This window comes from Mobula hypostoma, chromosome 22 (assembly GCF_963921235.1).
Source record: "Mobula hypostoma chromosome 22, sMobHyp1.1, whole genome shotgun sequence".
In the NCBI taxonomy this organism is placed as follows: domain Eukaryota; kingdom Metazoa; phylum Chordata; class Chondrichthyes; order Myliobatiformes; family Myliobatidae; genus Mobula; species Mobula hypostoma.
Window position 1 is genome coordinate 26,116,971 of NC_086118.1, and position 17,523 is coordinate 26,134,493.

The following is a 17,523-nucleotide window of genomic DNA, read 5'->3' on the forward strand; positions in this document are numbered from 1 at the left end:
TTGATCATGTGAAAGGCCATATTCTGAAGGAAGCCACTGGTTTAGCATTTGCCTTAAGTATATCTTCATGGCATCAGAGTCACATAAAGAAGGAAAAATATAAAGAGTGGCAGAGGGGATATAGCTAGAGAGAAGTATTTGTGTTCTTAAAAATAGATGGCTGAACAAGCTTAAAGAGGGACAAAAAGAAAATGGGAATGCTAGATACAGTAAATAAAGTAGGACAGTCAATAAAGTGCTACAATATGTTGTCAAATCAGAAAATGGAAGACTCAGGACATACAACCTGTGTATTACATTTTGGCCAAGATTTAAGAGTCGAAGTCCAACAGGTTAAAGGACAGCTTCTATCTCCCTGTTGTAAGACTATTGAGCAGTGCCCCTTTTAGGCTAAGATTGACTGGTGCAATGAAAGCTTACCTGAGGCAGCATTACAGGCACATAGCATCATGTAAGCACCATTCACAGGAAAAAGCATAAATTATACACAATCTGACAAGAAAAATACAAATATAATTTTTAAAAAGGCTCTATTTTGTGCAAAGTGATCAAAGTGGTGCTAATCTGCAATGATTAGAGTTGTGCTGGTTAGTTGTGGAACTGAATGGCTGAAGGAAAGGAATGTGTTCCTGAACCTGGTGATGTGGGACTTCAGACTTCTTTACCTCCTGCTGGCCGGCTGGTGGCGCAATCAGCATCAGCGCTGGACTCTGGAGCGAAGGCTCCCAAGTTTGAATCCAAGTCGGGTCACCCCCCGCACACGCTTTCCATCCATGCCGGGTTGAACGTCGAGCTAGCCACTCGGCCTCGTGAAAAAAAAAGGGTCGAGTCAGGAACGTTTCATATCGTGACCTGTTTAATCTGAAAGGAGACCAATCCTGACACCACGCGCCAGACAAGTATGGCTGACTGTCTGGTGCGACACGCTAAACAAAAACCTCCTGCTGACTAGCACTGCAGGAAGAGGGCAAAAGTGCAAATGGTTGGGATCTTTTATGATTGATGTTGCTTCTTGGGACAGCACCTCCTATAAAATTTACTAGTGGTGAGAGGGATGTTGTCATGCCTAATGTGGAATGTGGAAAAGGTGGAATTAGTGCTTGAGAAAAACATTAAACTTCTTTCATTTGCATATTTACAAGACCTATGCTAATTAAAATGGTCGCTCATTGAGTAAACACTTGTTTATTTAGACTTCCAAACCAGCACCGTTATCTCACTGCAGAACATATGATCCAATGAAGAACTATTATTCTTTGTTTACCTCCACTTCCCACTTAACACAAGCTTAAATCGTACTAAATTATCAAATTCTGCTAGTCTTATTTTCATTTCTTCTCAGTTCTTACATAACATAAAGAACACAGAATAAGCATCATGAATGAAACGTATCTTTTTCATTTTCACTACAGTTTTGATTGACTGGACTATTCACAATGAGGAACTGTGAAGTGAGAAGCCATTTTGCATTCATAATTACTTTGCACATGGGGATTTCTTGGCTTTGACAATGTTATCTGAAAAATGTGGGAAGAAGAGATTAGGTATTTCCCTCATATAAGGGAAAGGGAAACCAGTGTGTATCATCCTCAGTCAGATTCATGCTTCCTATAGTTACAGTTTTACTGTTGCTGAGTAATTCCCTCACTTTTTGCCTACAGAGCAGGTGAACAGATAACTGAATAACAATACATTTTCAAAAGTTCATGAGGTTAAGTTTCAAGTCCAGCCTTTTTAGATATGCTGAATGTATTATTTTAACCCAAATTTGTGAGTGTTATTAAATTTAAGCATTCATCAATCCACTACAAACTTGCCAATGTAAACATGGCTAAACTTTATTGAATTTTATGGAAGTTCAAAGTCATTAAATTTCATTCCTCCTGATGCCTTAAGGCATAACTAGAACCAACCTCCCAGCAGCAACGGAACTGGGTGAAAAAAAAATTCACAATTTTCACCACAACCTATTCATAATCAAATTCAGCTCATTCACTATTAACTATGTACAGTACATTGTGATGAAATCCCAATGGTGTGTCTTAGTCAGATTCATCTACCTGGAGAACAGCTCTTCATATTATAATCCAATGTGATAAAGATCAAAATGCAATCTCTATATTGGCCTCATTCCAAAAGAAGCAATGTTAGCAGCATCATTCAAAGCCTAGTTAATATGTTGAGAAGAAATAGAACACTAGAATACTAAAATAGGAACAGGAGTCATCCATTTTGTCCATCAGACCTGCACCTCCACTCATTATGAGTACAGGTGATATATCCCAGTCCTCATCTCTTCTTATGTGCCAGAGCCCCATAACCCCGAATCTCCTGATCTTTCAAAAATGTATTCACTTCTTTAAACATCTCCAGTGATCAAGCCTCCACAATCTTCTTGGGTGGAAAGTTCCAGTGATTCACCTGCCTCTGTCAGATGAAATTCCTATACACCTTAATTTCAAAGTACTGCCCCCTAATCTCGCAAGTACGTCTTCTCGCTTGACTGGAAGCTTCTCCGCAACAACCCTGTCAAGCTCTCCGAGGGTTTTGTTTCCTATTACAATAAGATCTCCATTCATTCTGCCAAGCTCCAAAACATGGATCCAACTTCTTCAATGGGTCATGATAGGACATTCCTTTCATCCTAGGTATTTGCCTAGTGAATCTCAACCGACTGCCTTCAATTCTACCATATCTTTTCTTAAATAAGGAGTGCACCGTTTTCCAAGCATGGTTTCACCAGTACCTTACACAATTGAAACAATACTTCCCAATTTCTGAACTCCAATCCCGTGACAATAAAGGCTAATCATGTGCCTTCCTAACTACTTGCAGCATTGATTGTTAACGTCTGTATTCCATGTACAAGAACTTCTTGGTCACTCTGTACTTCACTCATTTGTAATTTCTGTTTACACAATAGCCTACCTCGAGTCCTCTTTCTGAAGTGCATGATCTTATATCTTTCCATATGAGGAACATCTGGCAGCTCTTGGGGTGTATTCCCTGGAGTTCAGGAGAATGAGGGGGGATCTCATAGAAACATTCCAAACATTAAAAGGCCTGAACAGATTAGATATGGCAAAGTTGTTTTCCATGGTAGGGGATTCTAGGACAAGAGGCCACAACTTCAGGATTGAAGGATGTCCATTTAGAACAGAGATGCGGAGAAATTACTTTAGTCAGAGGGTGGTAAATCTGTGGAATTTGTTGCCACGAGTGGCTGTGGAGGCCAAGTCATTGGGTGTATTTAAGGCAGAGATAGATAGGTTCTTGACTAGCCAGGGCATCAAATAGTATGGGGTGAAAGCAGGGGAGTGGGGATGACTGGAAGAATTGGATCAGCCCATGATTGAATGGCGAAAAGCAGACTCGATGGGCTGAATGGCCTACTTCTGCTCCTATGTCTTATGGTCTTATAGTCTTAAACCCTGCCATGTTTTCAGCTATTCATTCAATCTACCTGCATCCTGTTATTTGGAAATCGACTACTACCAAGCTTACTGAAGCTAGGCTTTCCTCATCTTTTGAAAAAGTACGTCAATATTTAAGTAACTGGCAGTCGAACTGTGATTTGTAAGAGCACTGACAACATTCAGTGGTGTTGTGAAACTGAGCATTTCAAAATATTACCCTAGGACTCTTTGTCTGACATCATTTCCAATTGCTATGTAATCTCTATTAAAAACCTTATACTTTCATAAATGAGACTGTAAAATTTTTGCAAAAAGTGAAGGAAGATAGATTATTGATGATAAAATAAGTAAATGTACTATGCCAATTTCAGGTTATTGATAGCTTAAAATCTAATGAATTTAAAGATGATGGACCAATTTGAGCTGATCTCAACACACCCCTGTGACTTGTATCTCCCAGCTCCCACCCATTCTTTCCTACTTGGGAGTCCATTTGTGAGGACTCAGCAATGAAGTGGCACCACTCAGAAAGGTGGCACCCATCATTAAGAACCTCTACCACACAGGACATGCCCTCTTCTCTTTGCCGCCATCAGGACGGAGGTACGGAGGCCTGAAGGCACACAGCTAACGATTCAGGAACAGCTTCTTCCCCTCTGCCATCCGATTTCCGAACGGAGATTGAACTTTTGAACACCACTTCACTACTTTTTTTTTAATTTCCTACTTCTTGCACTACTTAGTTAGTTTAACTATTATATATATTGTTTACTGTAATGTACTTTTTTTTCTCTCTATCATCATATTTTGCATTGTACTGCTGCTGCAAAGTTAACAAATTTCACGTCACATGCCAATGATATTAAACCTGATTCTGATTCATACTGAGCACGGCTGAGCAGCTAGTCAACAGCATGACAAGTGCTACCTATCAAAGTGGGAAGGAGTTTCAACTGTGGTTGAAACTGAGAGTGAAGTCATGCAATCTCAGCTTTTATGGTAGTATTACCAATGTCCAACATATCCAACAGCCGATTATCACAATAGCTGAGGGAAAACCGCCAGTGATCTGGCAGTGATATCATAGACCACTTTTCTCAAGATTGCCTTCTCCGCTATTTCCCCATTTTTCCTGTTGGTACCATCTGCCAAACAACCAGCTCTGCTGCCGAACATGTCAGAAAGATGCCATGCGTCATTGACGATTCCAGGTCTGTAGACGCAGAAGGCCATCTTCCAAACCTGTCTGTAACCTCCTCCACTGAAAACCAGAGATCTTCCACCATGCCTTCCTCAGCCAGTGGGGTAACAGTGATTAAGCCCCCAGCTTATGGCAAGGTCTGCACACCACCGCAGACTTCAAAGCTAAGTGCAGTGGTGCTGCCAACGTTGCTGCCTCTCTCCCAGATGAGCTAAATCTTTTTTTACGCTCGGTTCGATGTTGCCAACACTGAGCCCGCGAGAAGAGCCGTCGAAGCGACCCACACCTTGGTCATCTCCAAGGCTGAAATTCACAGGTGCTTCCAACGAGTGGACATTCGCAAGGCTGCGGGACCAGGCAGCATCCCATGGCGGGTACTCAGGATGTGCGCAGCACAACTGGCAGGTGTGTTTACAGACACTTTTAATCTCTCCTTCTCCCGGTGTAGAGTGCCCTCCTGCTTCAAAACATCCACCATTGTCCCCGTACCTAAAACTACCAAGGTAACATGCCTGAACGACTGGTGTCCTGAAGCACTCACCTCAATAATTAGTGAATGCTTTGAGAGGCTAGTGAAGGACTATATCTGCAGCATGCTACCACCCACACTGGGCCCCCTATAATTCGCCTACCGACACAACCGAATGACAGATGACACATTATCCGCAGCTCTACACACCATCCCTAAACATCTGGAGAAGAAGGATGCTTAAGTGAGAATGTTGTTCTTAGACTACAGTTCAGCATTCAACACCATAATTCCCTCCAGGCTTGACAAAAAGCTCAGAGACCTCAGCCTTCACCCTGCCTTTGTGTAGCTGGATCCTGGACTTCCTGTCAAATCACCGGCAGGAGGTAAGAGTAGGCTCCCTCACCTCTGCCCGTCTGATCCGCAACACAGGAGCCGCTTAGGGCTGTGTCCTAAGCCCCTTCCTTTACTATCTGTATACTAATGACAATTTAATCTGCTAATTAAATTTGCTGACAATACTATATTGATTGGCCTTATCTCAAATAATAACGAGGTAGCCTACAGAGAAGAAGTCATCACCCTGACATAGTGGTGTCAAGAAAACAACCTCTCCCTCAATGTCGCAAAAACAAAGGAGCTGATTGTGATCTGCAGGAGACAGGCTAACCCCTACTGACATCAATGGATCTGGGGTTGAGATGGTGAACAGCTTTAAGTTCCTTGGCATACACATCATCAAAGATCTCACCTGGTCTGTACATACCAGCTGTGTGGTGAAAAAAGCAGAACAGTGCCTCTTTCACCTCAGACGGTTGAAGAAGTTTGGCATGAGTTCCCAAACCCTAAGGACTTTCTACAGGGGCACAGTTGAGAGCATTCTGATTGACTGCATCACTGCCTGGCATGGGAACTGTACTTCCCTCAATCGTAGGACTCAGCAGAGAGAGGTGTGGACAGCCCAGCACATCTGTAGATGTGAACTTCCCACTAATCAGGACATTTACAGAGACAGGTGTTTAAAAAGGGCCCAAAGGATCATTGGGGACCCGAGACACCCAACCACAAACTGTTCCTGCTGCTACCATCCAGGAAACGGTACCGCAGCATTAAAGCCGGGACCAACAGGCTCCGGGACAGCTTCTTCCATCAGGACAACAAGCTGATACAATTATATCAGTGTGAATTTATTTCTATGCTATATTGACTGTCCTGTTGTACATATGATTTATTACAAATTACTATAAATTGCACATTGCACATTTAGACAGAGACATAACCTAAAGATTTTTACTCCTCATGTATGTGAAGGATGTAAGAAATAAAGACAATTCAATTCAAGTGGAATAGAACAAGCAAAAACACTAGGAAAGCAGACAAGAGCAGAATGCAAAAGGTGCATGCAAAAAAGAGGGCTTTGAATTATATCTTTGCTTGGAATATTCACGTTGTGATGGCTTTCATGTTTGAATTGTGGCCGAGAGGATACAGGGATGGTTAGTAGAAGAGGGAAGATAAGGAGAATGAGCTGCTGACCGAGAATCTGGGGTTGAAGGTTTGAGCTTGATTTTGTTCTTTATGAGCAGCATTGCCAGAAAGAAATGTCTGACATTGCAGACACCCTTTCTCTTCCATTGCCTCCTCCACCTCCTGTTCCTTAGTTTCCTCTCTGTTGTATCTTAACAAGGTTTGTTTCTTCACAGTAATAAATCTGTGGCACATGCAACCACCATTGCCAAAGGCAACCTAATGGACTAGAAGAGGGTTTCCCTTGCGTGCTTTATCTAGAGCACATCATTCCGCAACTAATCAATATCAACAAATTTGTTGTGATATGATTGAATTCACTGTAATTTGAGTACAGTTTTTCTGATAATAGCTCTTATTGCCCAGAAACCAGTCATCATGCATTGTCTAAAGTTCATCTGGAGCAGCATAACACCACAGATTGACTTTTGCCTGGGTAAGAAGCATTCAACTGCATAAGGCCTATGGTCATTGAGTCAGTAGAATATCCTTCAGCACCAATACATGTCAGAAACAACATGTAGCACACAGAAATTAATGTGTATTTAGTCAGTGGTTATCTCACACCATGGGGCAGTCACAAAACCCTCCATGATCACTCCATCTATTTTGCTCCACCTGGTAGCATAGCAGTTAGTGTGACACTATTACACAACGGGTTGTTGGAGTTGGGAGTACAATTCTGACATCATCTGTAAGGAGCTTGTACGTTCCTCCCTGTGAATGCCTGGGTTTCCTCCGGGAGCTCCGTTCCATCCCGCATTCCAAAAACGTACCAGTTGTTAGGTTAATTGGTCATTGTAAATTGCCCTCTGGTTGGGCTGGGGTTAAATTGGTGTGTTTCGTGGTGGTGCGGTTCACTGAGCTGGAACAGCTTCTAAATAAATAAAGAAGTAAATAATACCAATCCCACACTAATCGCATTTTTCCCCACATTTCCGTTAGCTCCTGCACACATAGATAAGTTAGGGTGACCAGTTAACATATAATCTCACACTTCTGTTCCAATGTATATTTGCTAAATAAATAAAGCTGAATCCCCACACAACCACAGAAAATAATGCTGCCATCACACAGATGCCTTTCTCCTGCTTCCTCCAGCAACTACTCCCATCCTATATGACCACCCATTCATTCCCAATTCCAACTTGGATGCCTTGACTGCGAGCAAACTCTTTGAAGCCTTGAAGTCAGCAGAACCTACTTTGTTTGCAGCACCACTGTAGGCATCCAAAAGAGCAGTCGACCACGAGAAGCACCAAGAGTTGCAGAATTGTCTCAGCAACAGGAAGAAATAAAACAGCAACAAGCCTGCATGCCTTTGATAGTCCTTTTAAATAATGCTGATGGGAGGGTGTGTGGGTGCTTAATGTGGCTTAACAAGCTTTCAGTTGCTCAAACTTAAGTCATCAGCTGGGTCTTGAAGGTTTAAATGACGAGGTGGCATCAAATCAGTGTTGCTTGATTAGTATCATGATGTTTGTGCTCTGTATTCTTACAGTAGACGCAATGACAAATGAGGCATTGCATCCTCAAAGCGCGCACACAGACCTCAGACATTATTTTGGATTTGCAATAGCATTCATGACGCTGAAAAACATGTTTTTCTCACCCAATCAGCGATATACCTGCAACAATAGCCCAGATTTATTTCCCAAAATAACGATGAGCTTAATGGAATCTATTAATCCGTAATGTACTTGTGGTGAGGGGGATGAAAATATGCACGATCTGCTTGATACTCTTGCATTTTTATGATGTTATTTAAGGGAGAACCGACACTGACTTGTTGCTCAGTGACATTCCCATTGGATAAGCAAACACGGCCTCTGGCTCACTCTACTGTGGAACCAGTGTGCCATTGTCATCAGGTCACACAAACCAAACCTGGAAGAAACAGTTGGGAATAAAAGGGAGTCATGTGCAACCTTAGGAATCTCTGGCCCATGTTCCTATCTTCCTTGAATTTTTTGGGGGGACTGCTTCGTCGAGCACCTCTGTTCCGTCCACCAAAACAGACAGGATCTCCCAGTAGCCACCCACATCAACTCAGCTTCCCACTCCCATTCAGATATGTCTATACATGGCCTTCTCTACTACCATGATGAGGCTAAACTCAGGTTGGAGGAGCAACACCTTATATACTGTCTAGGTAGTCTCCAGCCCCTTGGTATGAACATAGAATTCTCCAACTTCCAGTAACTCCCTCCCCCTCCCTTCCCTTATCCCAGTTTCACTCTGCCCCCTCCCCCGCTGCCTATTACCTCCCTCATGGTTCCACCTCCTTCTACTACCCATTGTGTTTTCCTCTATTCTTTCTTCACCTTTCCTGCCTATCCCCTCCCTGCCTCCCCTCCCCCACCCCTTTATCTTTCCCCTTACTGGTTTATCACCTGGAACCTACCAGCCTTCTCCTTCCCACTCTCCCCCCACCTTCTTTACAGGGCCTCTGCCCCTTCTCTCTACAGTCCTGATGAAGGGTTCCTGCCCGAAACGTCGACCGATCTTTTCCATGGATGCTGCCCGAGCTGCAGAGTTCCTCCAGCGTGTTGTGAGTGTTGTATTTTCCTTCAGTGGCAGAGTCAAAAAAAGGCACAAATCTCTATGAAGTTGTGACAGGCAAAAATAGAGAAGGGAAAACTAACTCCAACAGTGGCCTCTGGTTGGAACATGGTCTTGTCACACCAGTACCCCATTTTACCAATAGAAGACCTCATGTCCAAGTATTGGCAATTACTAGATTACATTACTGACAGAGTGAGGGACCATGGAGATATCCCCATGACTGAGTCCTGGCTGGTGCCAACAAGTACTGGACAATCCACTACTTAATCCAGTCAATTATTTCTACCAACACGATCACTAAACAAAAATGGCTATCAAATACTGCAGCAGCAAAATCAATGTGGAAAGACTCGAGAAGTCCTCAAAATACCTGTACATGGTCAGCACCTCATAAACAACTTGATGATTCCAATCCAACAGGAGCTGCAGGGCGCCTGCAGTCCCTGACTGAAAGTCTCATCATTCTATTAAAAACTGGGATGAGTTTACTGAGGGTTACCAAGAAATTCAGAGTGGTAATTAATGGCAAAATATAACATTCTTGGACAGAACCTCAGGCACCTGAGAGCAAGGCCCAAAAACAAGAAGACATTTTTGCTATGTGGAAAGATTGGACAGGCTTTTTATAAAAAAGAAAAACAACATATACACAGAAAGCCCTGGAGAAGTTCCATCATTGCTGTATCTGTCAAATCCACCAAATTAATTGGTCAGATGAGTGAACTATCATCAGCATCCTCTCTGAAACCAATATCTCCACATGTGAGGGACTCATTCACCAAGAGAGACCAGGACATGTTGCCTGTCTGGAAACAAGTACTCTAAACAATTTGGCCAGAGGTTTCCAGGATGACAGAGAAAATATTTCAAGGACATTCTCAAAGTGCCCTCAACAATTGTATTATTTTTACTTGGCCAAGTGTTTTAAAGGTAAGTTACGTCCAGCAAGTTTAAGTGAATTCTTTGGTGCAATGGCTGTAAGTACAAACATGAAAGTATTGCATGATTGTCTTATTCACAAACATTAACAAATAAATTGTGCCATGCCTGGACCAATTTCACAGTCAATGCTCTGTGAATCAGAAAATTAATGATACACATGTTGCCAATGTATGCTTTGGGTGTAAGATTCCACTGTAAATTTCTGGTGTGCTTTAGGCCTCAGTTATTGGTTTTGCCCTGCATATACAGTTCATTTGAGGCCCCACCCACACTGAGTGTCACAGTTCGCTGTGAGGGGAAGGGTGCTAGCCTGGCTCATAATTTGCCACAGAGTGACGGGACCAAGATCAGAGTTAGGTGGCGAAGTGGGTTGGATTGGTTGGAGAGGTGGGAAAAGGGGCTAGGTTGTGGTTCCAAATGGTACCGAAAGCAGGATTTGCAGAAAACTTTAAACGTGACTTAGGTTCTCCTGGTGCGGTACTCTCAAGCCTTGCCTCTGCAAGAAATTCACAATTAACTTTCTCTACTGCACGACGAGCTAACATTATCAAAGGGCTACCTTGGATTCTGTTGATATTAGCTCTAAACTGAGCTGTTGGATGTCACTGCACTTTCCCCTCCGCAGGAGAAAATGTGCACTGGGGACCCTGAAGCAATCTGGTGACCTTTATGAACCACAATATAATTATCTCCAATCATATCTGGCAATTAAACTGTTGATAAGATTATTTTGCAAAGTGCAGAAAAATAAGATTGCTTTTTAAATATAACAGTGAAGGGATTAAGGCAATTAGGCAAATAGCAGGAGGCAAATAGTGGAGTGAATTAATACTTTTCTGACAAACTTTACCTGGCAAAGTTTCTTGTGGAATGGTAATAAAAGCATTTTTTTTCTCTCTGGACTTAATACTTGATACAGGAAGCAGAAGATTAATCACACAAAGTAAGTAGCTTGTGGGCAGGATGCCAGCGGGCTTCAGAATAAACGCAGCTAAGATGAACAAACTTGCAGCAAATACAGTTTAATTCTGACCTGAGAACGATGGAAGAATAAAGAGGGACGGTTCTCCCTTTGACAGGCTGCTTAATTTAAATAGAACAGGAAAAGGTGGGCAGTTGGAGGATGGAGGAGAGGGGAAGATTTGCAAACACAGCGGTTTTTCAATATGCACATTCACAAATTTTAGAAGCTGGAGGAAATTGAGTAAGAATGTCGACAGTAATTCCACAGTTCAAAAATGTGTGATTTATGTTTTTGTTTCGGATATGACATTATATAAGAAGTTGGTGAGGCCTAATTTGGAGTATTGTGTGCGGTTTTGGTCACCTACCTACAAGAAAGATGTAAATAAAGTTGAAAGAGTACAGGGAAAATTTACAAGGGTGTTGCTAGGTCTGGAGGAAAGATTGAATAGGTTAGGATTGGGAGGAGATCTGAGAGAGGTATACAAATTTATGAAGGGTATAGATAGGGTAAATGCAAGCAAGCTTTTTCCACTGAGTTTGGGTGGGACAACAAATAGAGGTGATGGGTTAAGGGTAAAAGGTGAAAAACTTAAGGGGAAACGTGATGGAAAACTTCTTCACTCAGAGGATTGTGAGAGTGTGGAACAAACTGCCAGCACATATGGTGCACGGGAGCTCGATTTCAACTTTTAAGAGAAGTTAGGATAGGTACGTGGATGGTAGGAGTATGGAGGGCTATGGTCCCAGGGCAGGTTGATGGGAGTAGACAGTTTAAATGTTTCAGCATGGGGGTTTAGATGGGCCAAAGGTCTGTTTCAATGCTGTAGTTTTCTATGACTCTGTGTGTTTCTGATGTGAAAGCCACTTTTTCTATAAAAGACATGACTCTGTCTGCACATCAGAATACACACATCAAGATACCCACAATGAATTTTACCCCGACTTCATTCCATAAAAAATTTCACTAAACAAAATTACTTTGTACTTTGAGCAAATATTGTGTATACTTGATTGTGTATACTGAATAATTGCTGAAAATACAAAGGAATTTTCTAAGTGGAGACAATTAATACAAACACCAAAGAGCAGCATTAAATCCCTGGCTGGACTGAAGCTGGGATTGTTCCCCTTTGCAAAGAGATTAAGGGAAATTTAGAACTGTATACAGAACTATGAAGGGCTTGAATAGAGCATTTTGGGAGAAATTACTTCCTTTTGCAAATGGATCTACAGATCACTGATTTATAAGGAACTTGAGGGAAAATTTAGCAAATACAGAATGTGAATGAGATCAAAATAAATCACCACTTGAAAGTCTGGAGGAAGCAGTTTCCACAGGAACAGTCAAACAACATTTGGACATTTATCTGAAGAGACTTATTTGGCAGGATAATAAGGAAAACACTGAGTAATCCCAACTGTCCTGCTCTTCAAAAACAAAATCAGAACTTCTGATATAAAAACAAAAAATATTTTGAAATATCTAATTTTCTTGAATGATCTCATTTTTATTACGCACCCAAAAGAGATGTGGAAATATTTCAGGATATTGCATAGTTTGAAAATGATGAGCACCTATCAAATCAGCAAGTTTCAATATGAATATCTACAAAACCAATGCTGTGAATTCATTCCTCGCCTGATTCTGTTGTGACAAGGACAGAGTCCCACTTTAAGCAGATTTTTGTTATAAAGGTCAGTGTCACACCAGGCCCTTATCATTTCCTGTTTAGACCAGCAGTGTACCAGTGTAATACAGAGGAAAGTGCATATCTACAATCCGTTCAAAAATAGGATGATTTTACAGTTTCATCCATCAATTATCTCATTTTAATATTTTCTATGCAGCAATTTCACAATTTATTAAATTCCCTTTGAGAACAAAGTTTCAGCCAGCTCATAATCTTAACTGAGGCATTGTAAATCCTATTGAAAAGCATGATTAAACAGTTAATATTCAGAAAGACGAACACACCAGAATCATTTAACAGGAGCAACACACATAAAGTGCTGAAGGAACTCAGCAAGTCAGGCAGCATCTGATGAAGAGTATCGATCCAAATCATCAAATTTTTATTTCCTTCCATAAATGCTGCCTAACCTGTTGAGTTCTGCCAGCATCTTGTGTGTGTTGTTCAAGATTTCCAGCATCTGAAGAACCTCTTTGGTCTCACATACAACAGGAATATATATTTAAAATGGAGAGGCTTACCCTTCCAATTAGAAGAGGAACTTCTGTCGAGACCATGCAAACATCTCTCCAGGGCGTGATGGATACGATCCTCTGTACAGGAGGTATGCTGCATTTTATATCAGCTCCTAAAGAAACCAAAGACAAAAAAGAATTCCACTGGTACTCCAACCGAGAAAAACTGACTACAGTATTCAGGTTAGTGACCATAAAATAATAAAGGAGAATTACAGCAATCCAGATTTTAAAATCTTAGAGCCACTGCTGTGAGGCCTCAGTCTTCTGATTTGTCTTTCTCATTTTTTGAGTCCTTTAAAGAGCGTTTTTTTGTGTGGAGGAAAGGACGATATTTCCTTAATTTCATAATCTCAAGTAATTTTACTGAAGTCAGGAATTCCCATGTAACACTGAGAGCTAAAAACTGATGTCATGGTGTTGAGTATACTGTGTCAAGAAGAACATTACAACGATGTGTTGATTTCAACATTTTATACTTGGACAAGCCATACCGAAGAAACACAGGAAAGAAAGAATTGTTCCATCCTTGATCAATAGATGCAGCCAATTCAAAGCAGGCAACTCTGATAAACAGGATGAGGACACTGAAACGTTTAAGATCTTAATTCCCTTTTCTTTAGTTAGAACCGATTTATCAACTCTAATAAAAATGGCTGAGTGTGAGGATTATAAGAAACTGGAAACTGCAGAGGGTTTCACAAATCCAATCTTTTGCCAATGAATCATAAAATAGATTCAAAGAACAATGCCAGGCCGACAGGTATAATTCAATTCAGTAGGACCACCCATGTCTTAGGAGCAAAGTAGCTAGTCGCATTTGTCTTTCTCCTAAACCCAACAATTACACTCAGTGGCCACTTTATTAGGTACAATAGTGGATTCTGGTGTGATCTTCTGCTGCTGTAGCCCATCCACTTCAAGGTTCAATGTGCTGTGCATTCAGAGAAGCACTTCTGTACACCATTGTTGTAATGCATGGTTATTTGATTTACTGTCACCTTCCTGTCAGCTTGAAAAAGTCTGGCCATTCTCCTCTGACCTCTCTCATTAACAAGGTCTCTTCACCCACTCAATTGCCACTCACTGGATTTCTTTTGGGACCATTCTCTGTAAACTCTAAAGACTGTTGTGCATGAAAATCCCAGGAGATCAGCAGTTTTTGAGATACTCAAACCACCCTATCTGGCACCAACAATCTTTCCATGATCAAAGTCACTTAGATTGTATTTGTTCCCCATTCTGATGTTTGGTCTGAACAACAACTGAACTTCTTGACCATATCTCCATGAATTTATGCATTGAGTTGCTGTCAAGTGATTGGCTGATTAGATATTTGCATTATTGAGTAGTTATACAGATGTACCTAAAAAAGTGGCCACTGAATGTTCTTTAACTTCAAATACTTGTCCTATTTCCTTTTGAAAACCACAGATGCATCTGCATGCACAATACTTTCAGGAAGTGCATTCTAGATCATGATAATGCTTTGTTGTGTCTGGTCTAATCTTCTTCAGTGACCCTATGTGCAGAAATAAAGATGGAACTGAGGAAGTTACTGTCTGCTACTACTACATCATTAACTTGCCCTGAAACCTCCTAGTGTTTCACAGGGAACTGAAGAAGTGCTGAACTTTGAGAAACGTGAGTTTCTCTTAAACACACAATGGGAAGTAACATATTAACAGTATGTATAAAAGAAATCATGTTGCAAATACTAAACAAAGAAGATCCTTTATAACCAGCTTTATGAAGATTTCCCCACTTTGCAAGGAAGCTGATAAAGTTTGGCAGAAGTTATTTAGTTTGATTAATGTGTTGCTCTCATATAATAGCCTTTCTCAAGGAGTGATCACTCTTTTTGACCATGAACATTGTGTTCAAAATTGCTGAATGTATACAGACCACTTTCTGAGGTTGTACACCACAGGTTCCTGCCTATTGTATGTTCACTCAGAGACAAGTACATTACCATCTAAGTGAAGATTCACTCCTACCTTTCAATATTAACTGATTATCAGGCCATACTTCTAGCATGCTCTTTTGACCACTATTTTAGTGGAATCAGTGGGCAATGTAATCTCATAAAAATACATTTACTATCAATGACATAATACTGCAAACAGAAGTTCTATGCTTGGATGTTCTAACTTCTTAAGTTATGTTTGTCCATTGACTTGTGGTCTTTGCAATAGTTGCACACTAATCACTCATTTTCTGAGGACTGAATTGGATTTTTCAAAGGGAAAGCTTAGCATTAAACTAACAGTTTCAAGGAGGTGCCTAAGACAACTTATAATATTTCAGCGCAAACACGAGGAAATCTGCAGATGCTGGAATTTCAAGCAACACACATAAAAATTGCTGGTGAACGCAGCAGGCCAGGCAGCATCTCTAGGAAGAGGTACAGTCGACGTTTCGGGCTGAGACCCTTCGTCAGGACTAAGGAAGTGTCTCGGCCCGAAATGTCGACTGTACCTCTTCCTAGAGATGCTGCCTGGCCTGCTGCATTCACCAGCAACTTTTATGTGTGTTGCTTATAATATTTCAGTGGAGGTCTTTAAAATACAGTATATGGTGATACAAGAGAGTAGAATCTGGAACTATGACTTTCTGTTAGATGAAGAAAGTGGTGAATCTGTGGAATTCTTTGCCACAGACAGCTGTGGAGGTAAACTTTATGTATACTTCAGGCAGAGGCTGATAGATTCTTGATTGCTCAGGGCATGAAAGAATATGGGGAGAAGGCAGGAGATTGGGGCTGAGAGGAAAATTAGATCAGCCATGATGAAATGGTGGAGCAGACACGATGGGCCAAATGACCTAATTCTGCTCTTATGTCCTATGGTGTTAAGAACTCGATGGGTTATGCGCCATATGCGGAACTAAACAAATTGTTGATGTTTTACATCAAAACTCTGCATGAAGACATCAACTCTGCACAAGTCCTGCAATCCAGTACTGAATGTATTGGAAGACTGATCATCCAGAGTTCTCTGAGGTACAGAATTCCAAAGATTTACATGCTCTGCATGAAGATATTTTTCCTAATCACAGTCATAAATAGTGAACCCCTTATCTTAAACCCTTTTACACCCCCACCCCAAACCCCCAGTCTAGGCTTGCCAGCTTGAACTTCACAACATCTACCCTGCCAGTCCTTACATGAAGATTGTAACATAAAATAAAACAATAATATTGTCTGACTTTTCAAAGAGACTGATAAGTAGGTGGGTGAAGGCTGCTTCTTCAATAGTAGAGATGTTTTTTTGAGATAATTCCTTAGAAAATGTTAGTGAATAAGGCGATTTATATATGATGCCAATAAATGTTTAATTTCCCCTTGGAAACCACCTCCTTTCATGACCCTTGTAACAAACATTGGGTAGAATAGTAACTAAAATATTAGATGAATTACATTTATGAATTAAATAAAATTCTTTCACCATATTAATTACTACTTGTCCTACATTTCATATTCCTGTTAATTTTAAATCAATCATTTCAAACTACAAGATAATTCGATATCATTTGGCACAAAAGAAGCATTTTGAATTGTGCTGACTAGTGAAACTTTCTATAGCAACTGATCTCAACTGTTGTCAGAAACAGCTGACTCTGTGGCTTTTCACACTTAATTCCTTTAGCACGAGCTCCATATGCAGAAGAAGAGCTTAATAAATCATCCTAACATACATCCTGAAATCATCTTGAAACTGCAGCTGCCGACTGATAGAACCCACAGTGCCAAATTTTTGCTCAACCAATCAATTCATCTATATTCCTTTGCAGACTCTGCCCTAGAAATTGGACTTCAAATTCCTGTCCTTCAGATCTTATGTGCTACAATTCTGATTTTACCTTAAGTGGATTATAATGGAGAACATTTCCAAGTTAAATTGCAACATCGATCAGATCTGGCTTTTCTCATTAACTTGCCTGATATTTTCTCAGCACCGATTACACTACTGATGATTACTTGCATCATGTACATCTCCACTGTACCAAAATAAATTGGGAGCAAGATGTTCCGTACTACAGTCATCATTCAGAAATAATATAGCGTATTAATTTGTCACTAGTTTTGTTATATAAAGGAACATCATGTTCTCATTGGGATACATGACTGGGAACTTTCAAAACTAACCATAGGCTATTCTGATGGCTTCTCTACATGCAAAGAATATGCTAAAACAAAACAATTATTTTCTCTTCCATTTAGCCTCTGGGG

General features: G+C 40.8%; 1 protein-coding gene across 2 annotated transcripts in view; it reads right to left on the reverse strand.

The window, feature by feature from the left end:
* Positions 1 to 17,523, reverse strand: part of pik3r5 (phosphoinositide-3-kinase, regulatory subunit 5) — a 102,353-nt gene that overhangs the window by 63,682 nt on the left and 21,148 nt on the right. The window contains exon 2 of one of the 2 annotated variants that reach the window (XM_063074319.1): positions 13,299 to 13,405. In XM_063074319.1, coding sequence (XP_062930389.1) covers positions 13,299 to 13,392 — 94 coding nt within the window. In that variant the 5' untranslated portion in view covers positions 13,393 to 13,405. Of the gene's footprint in view, positions 1 to 665; positions 1,982 to 13,298; positions 13,406 to 17,523 lie in introns of those variants that run through there. The other variant, XM_063074320.1, reaches the window with a different exon arrangement.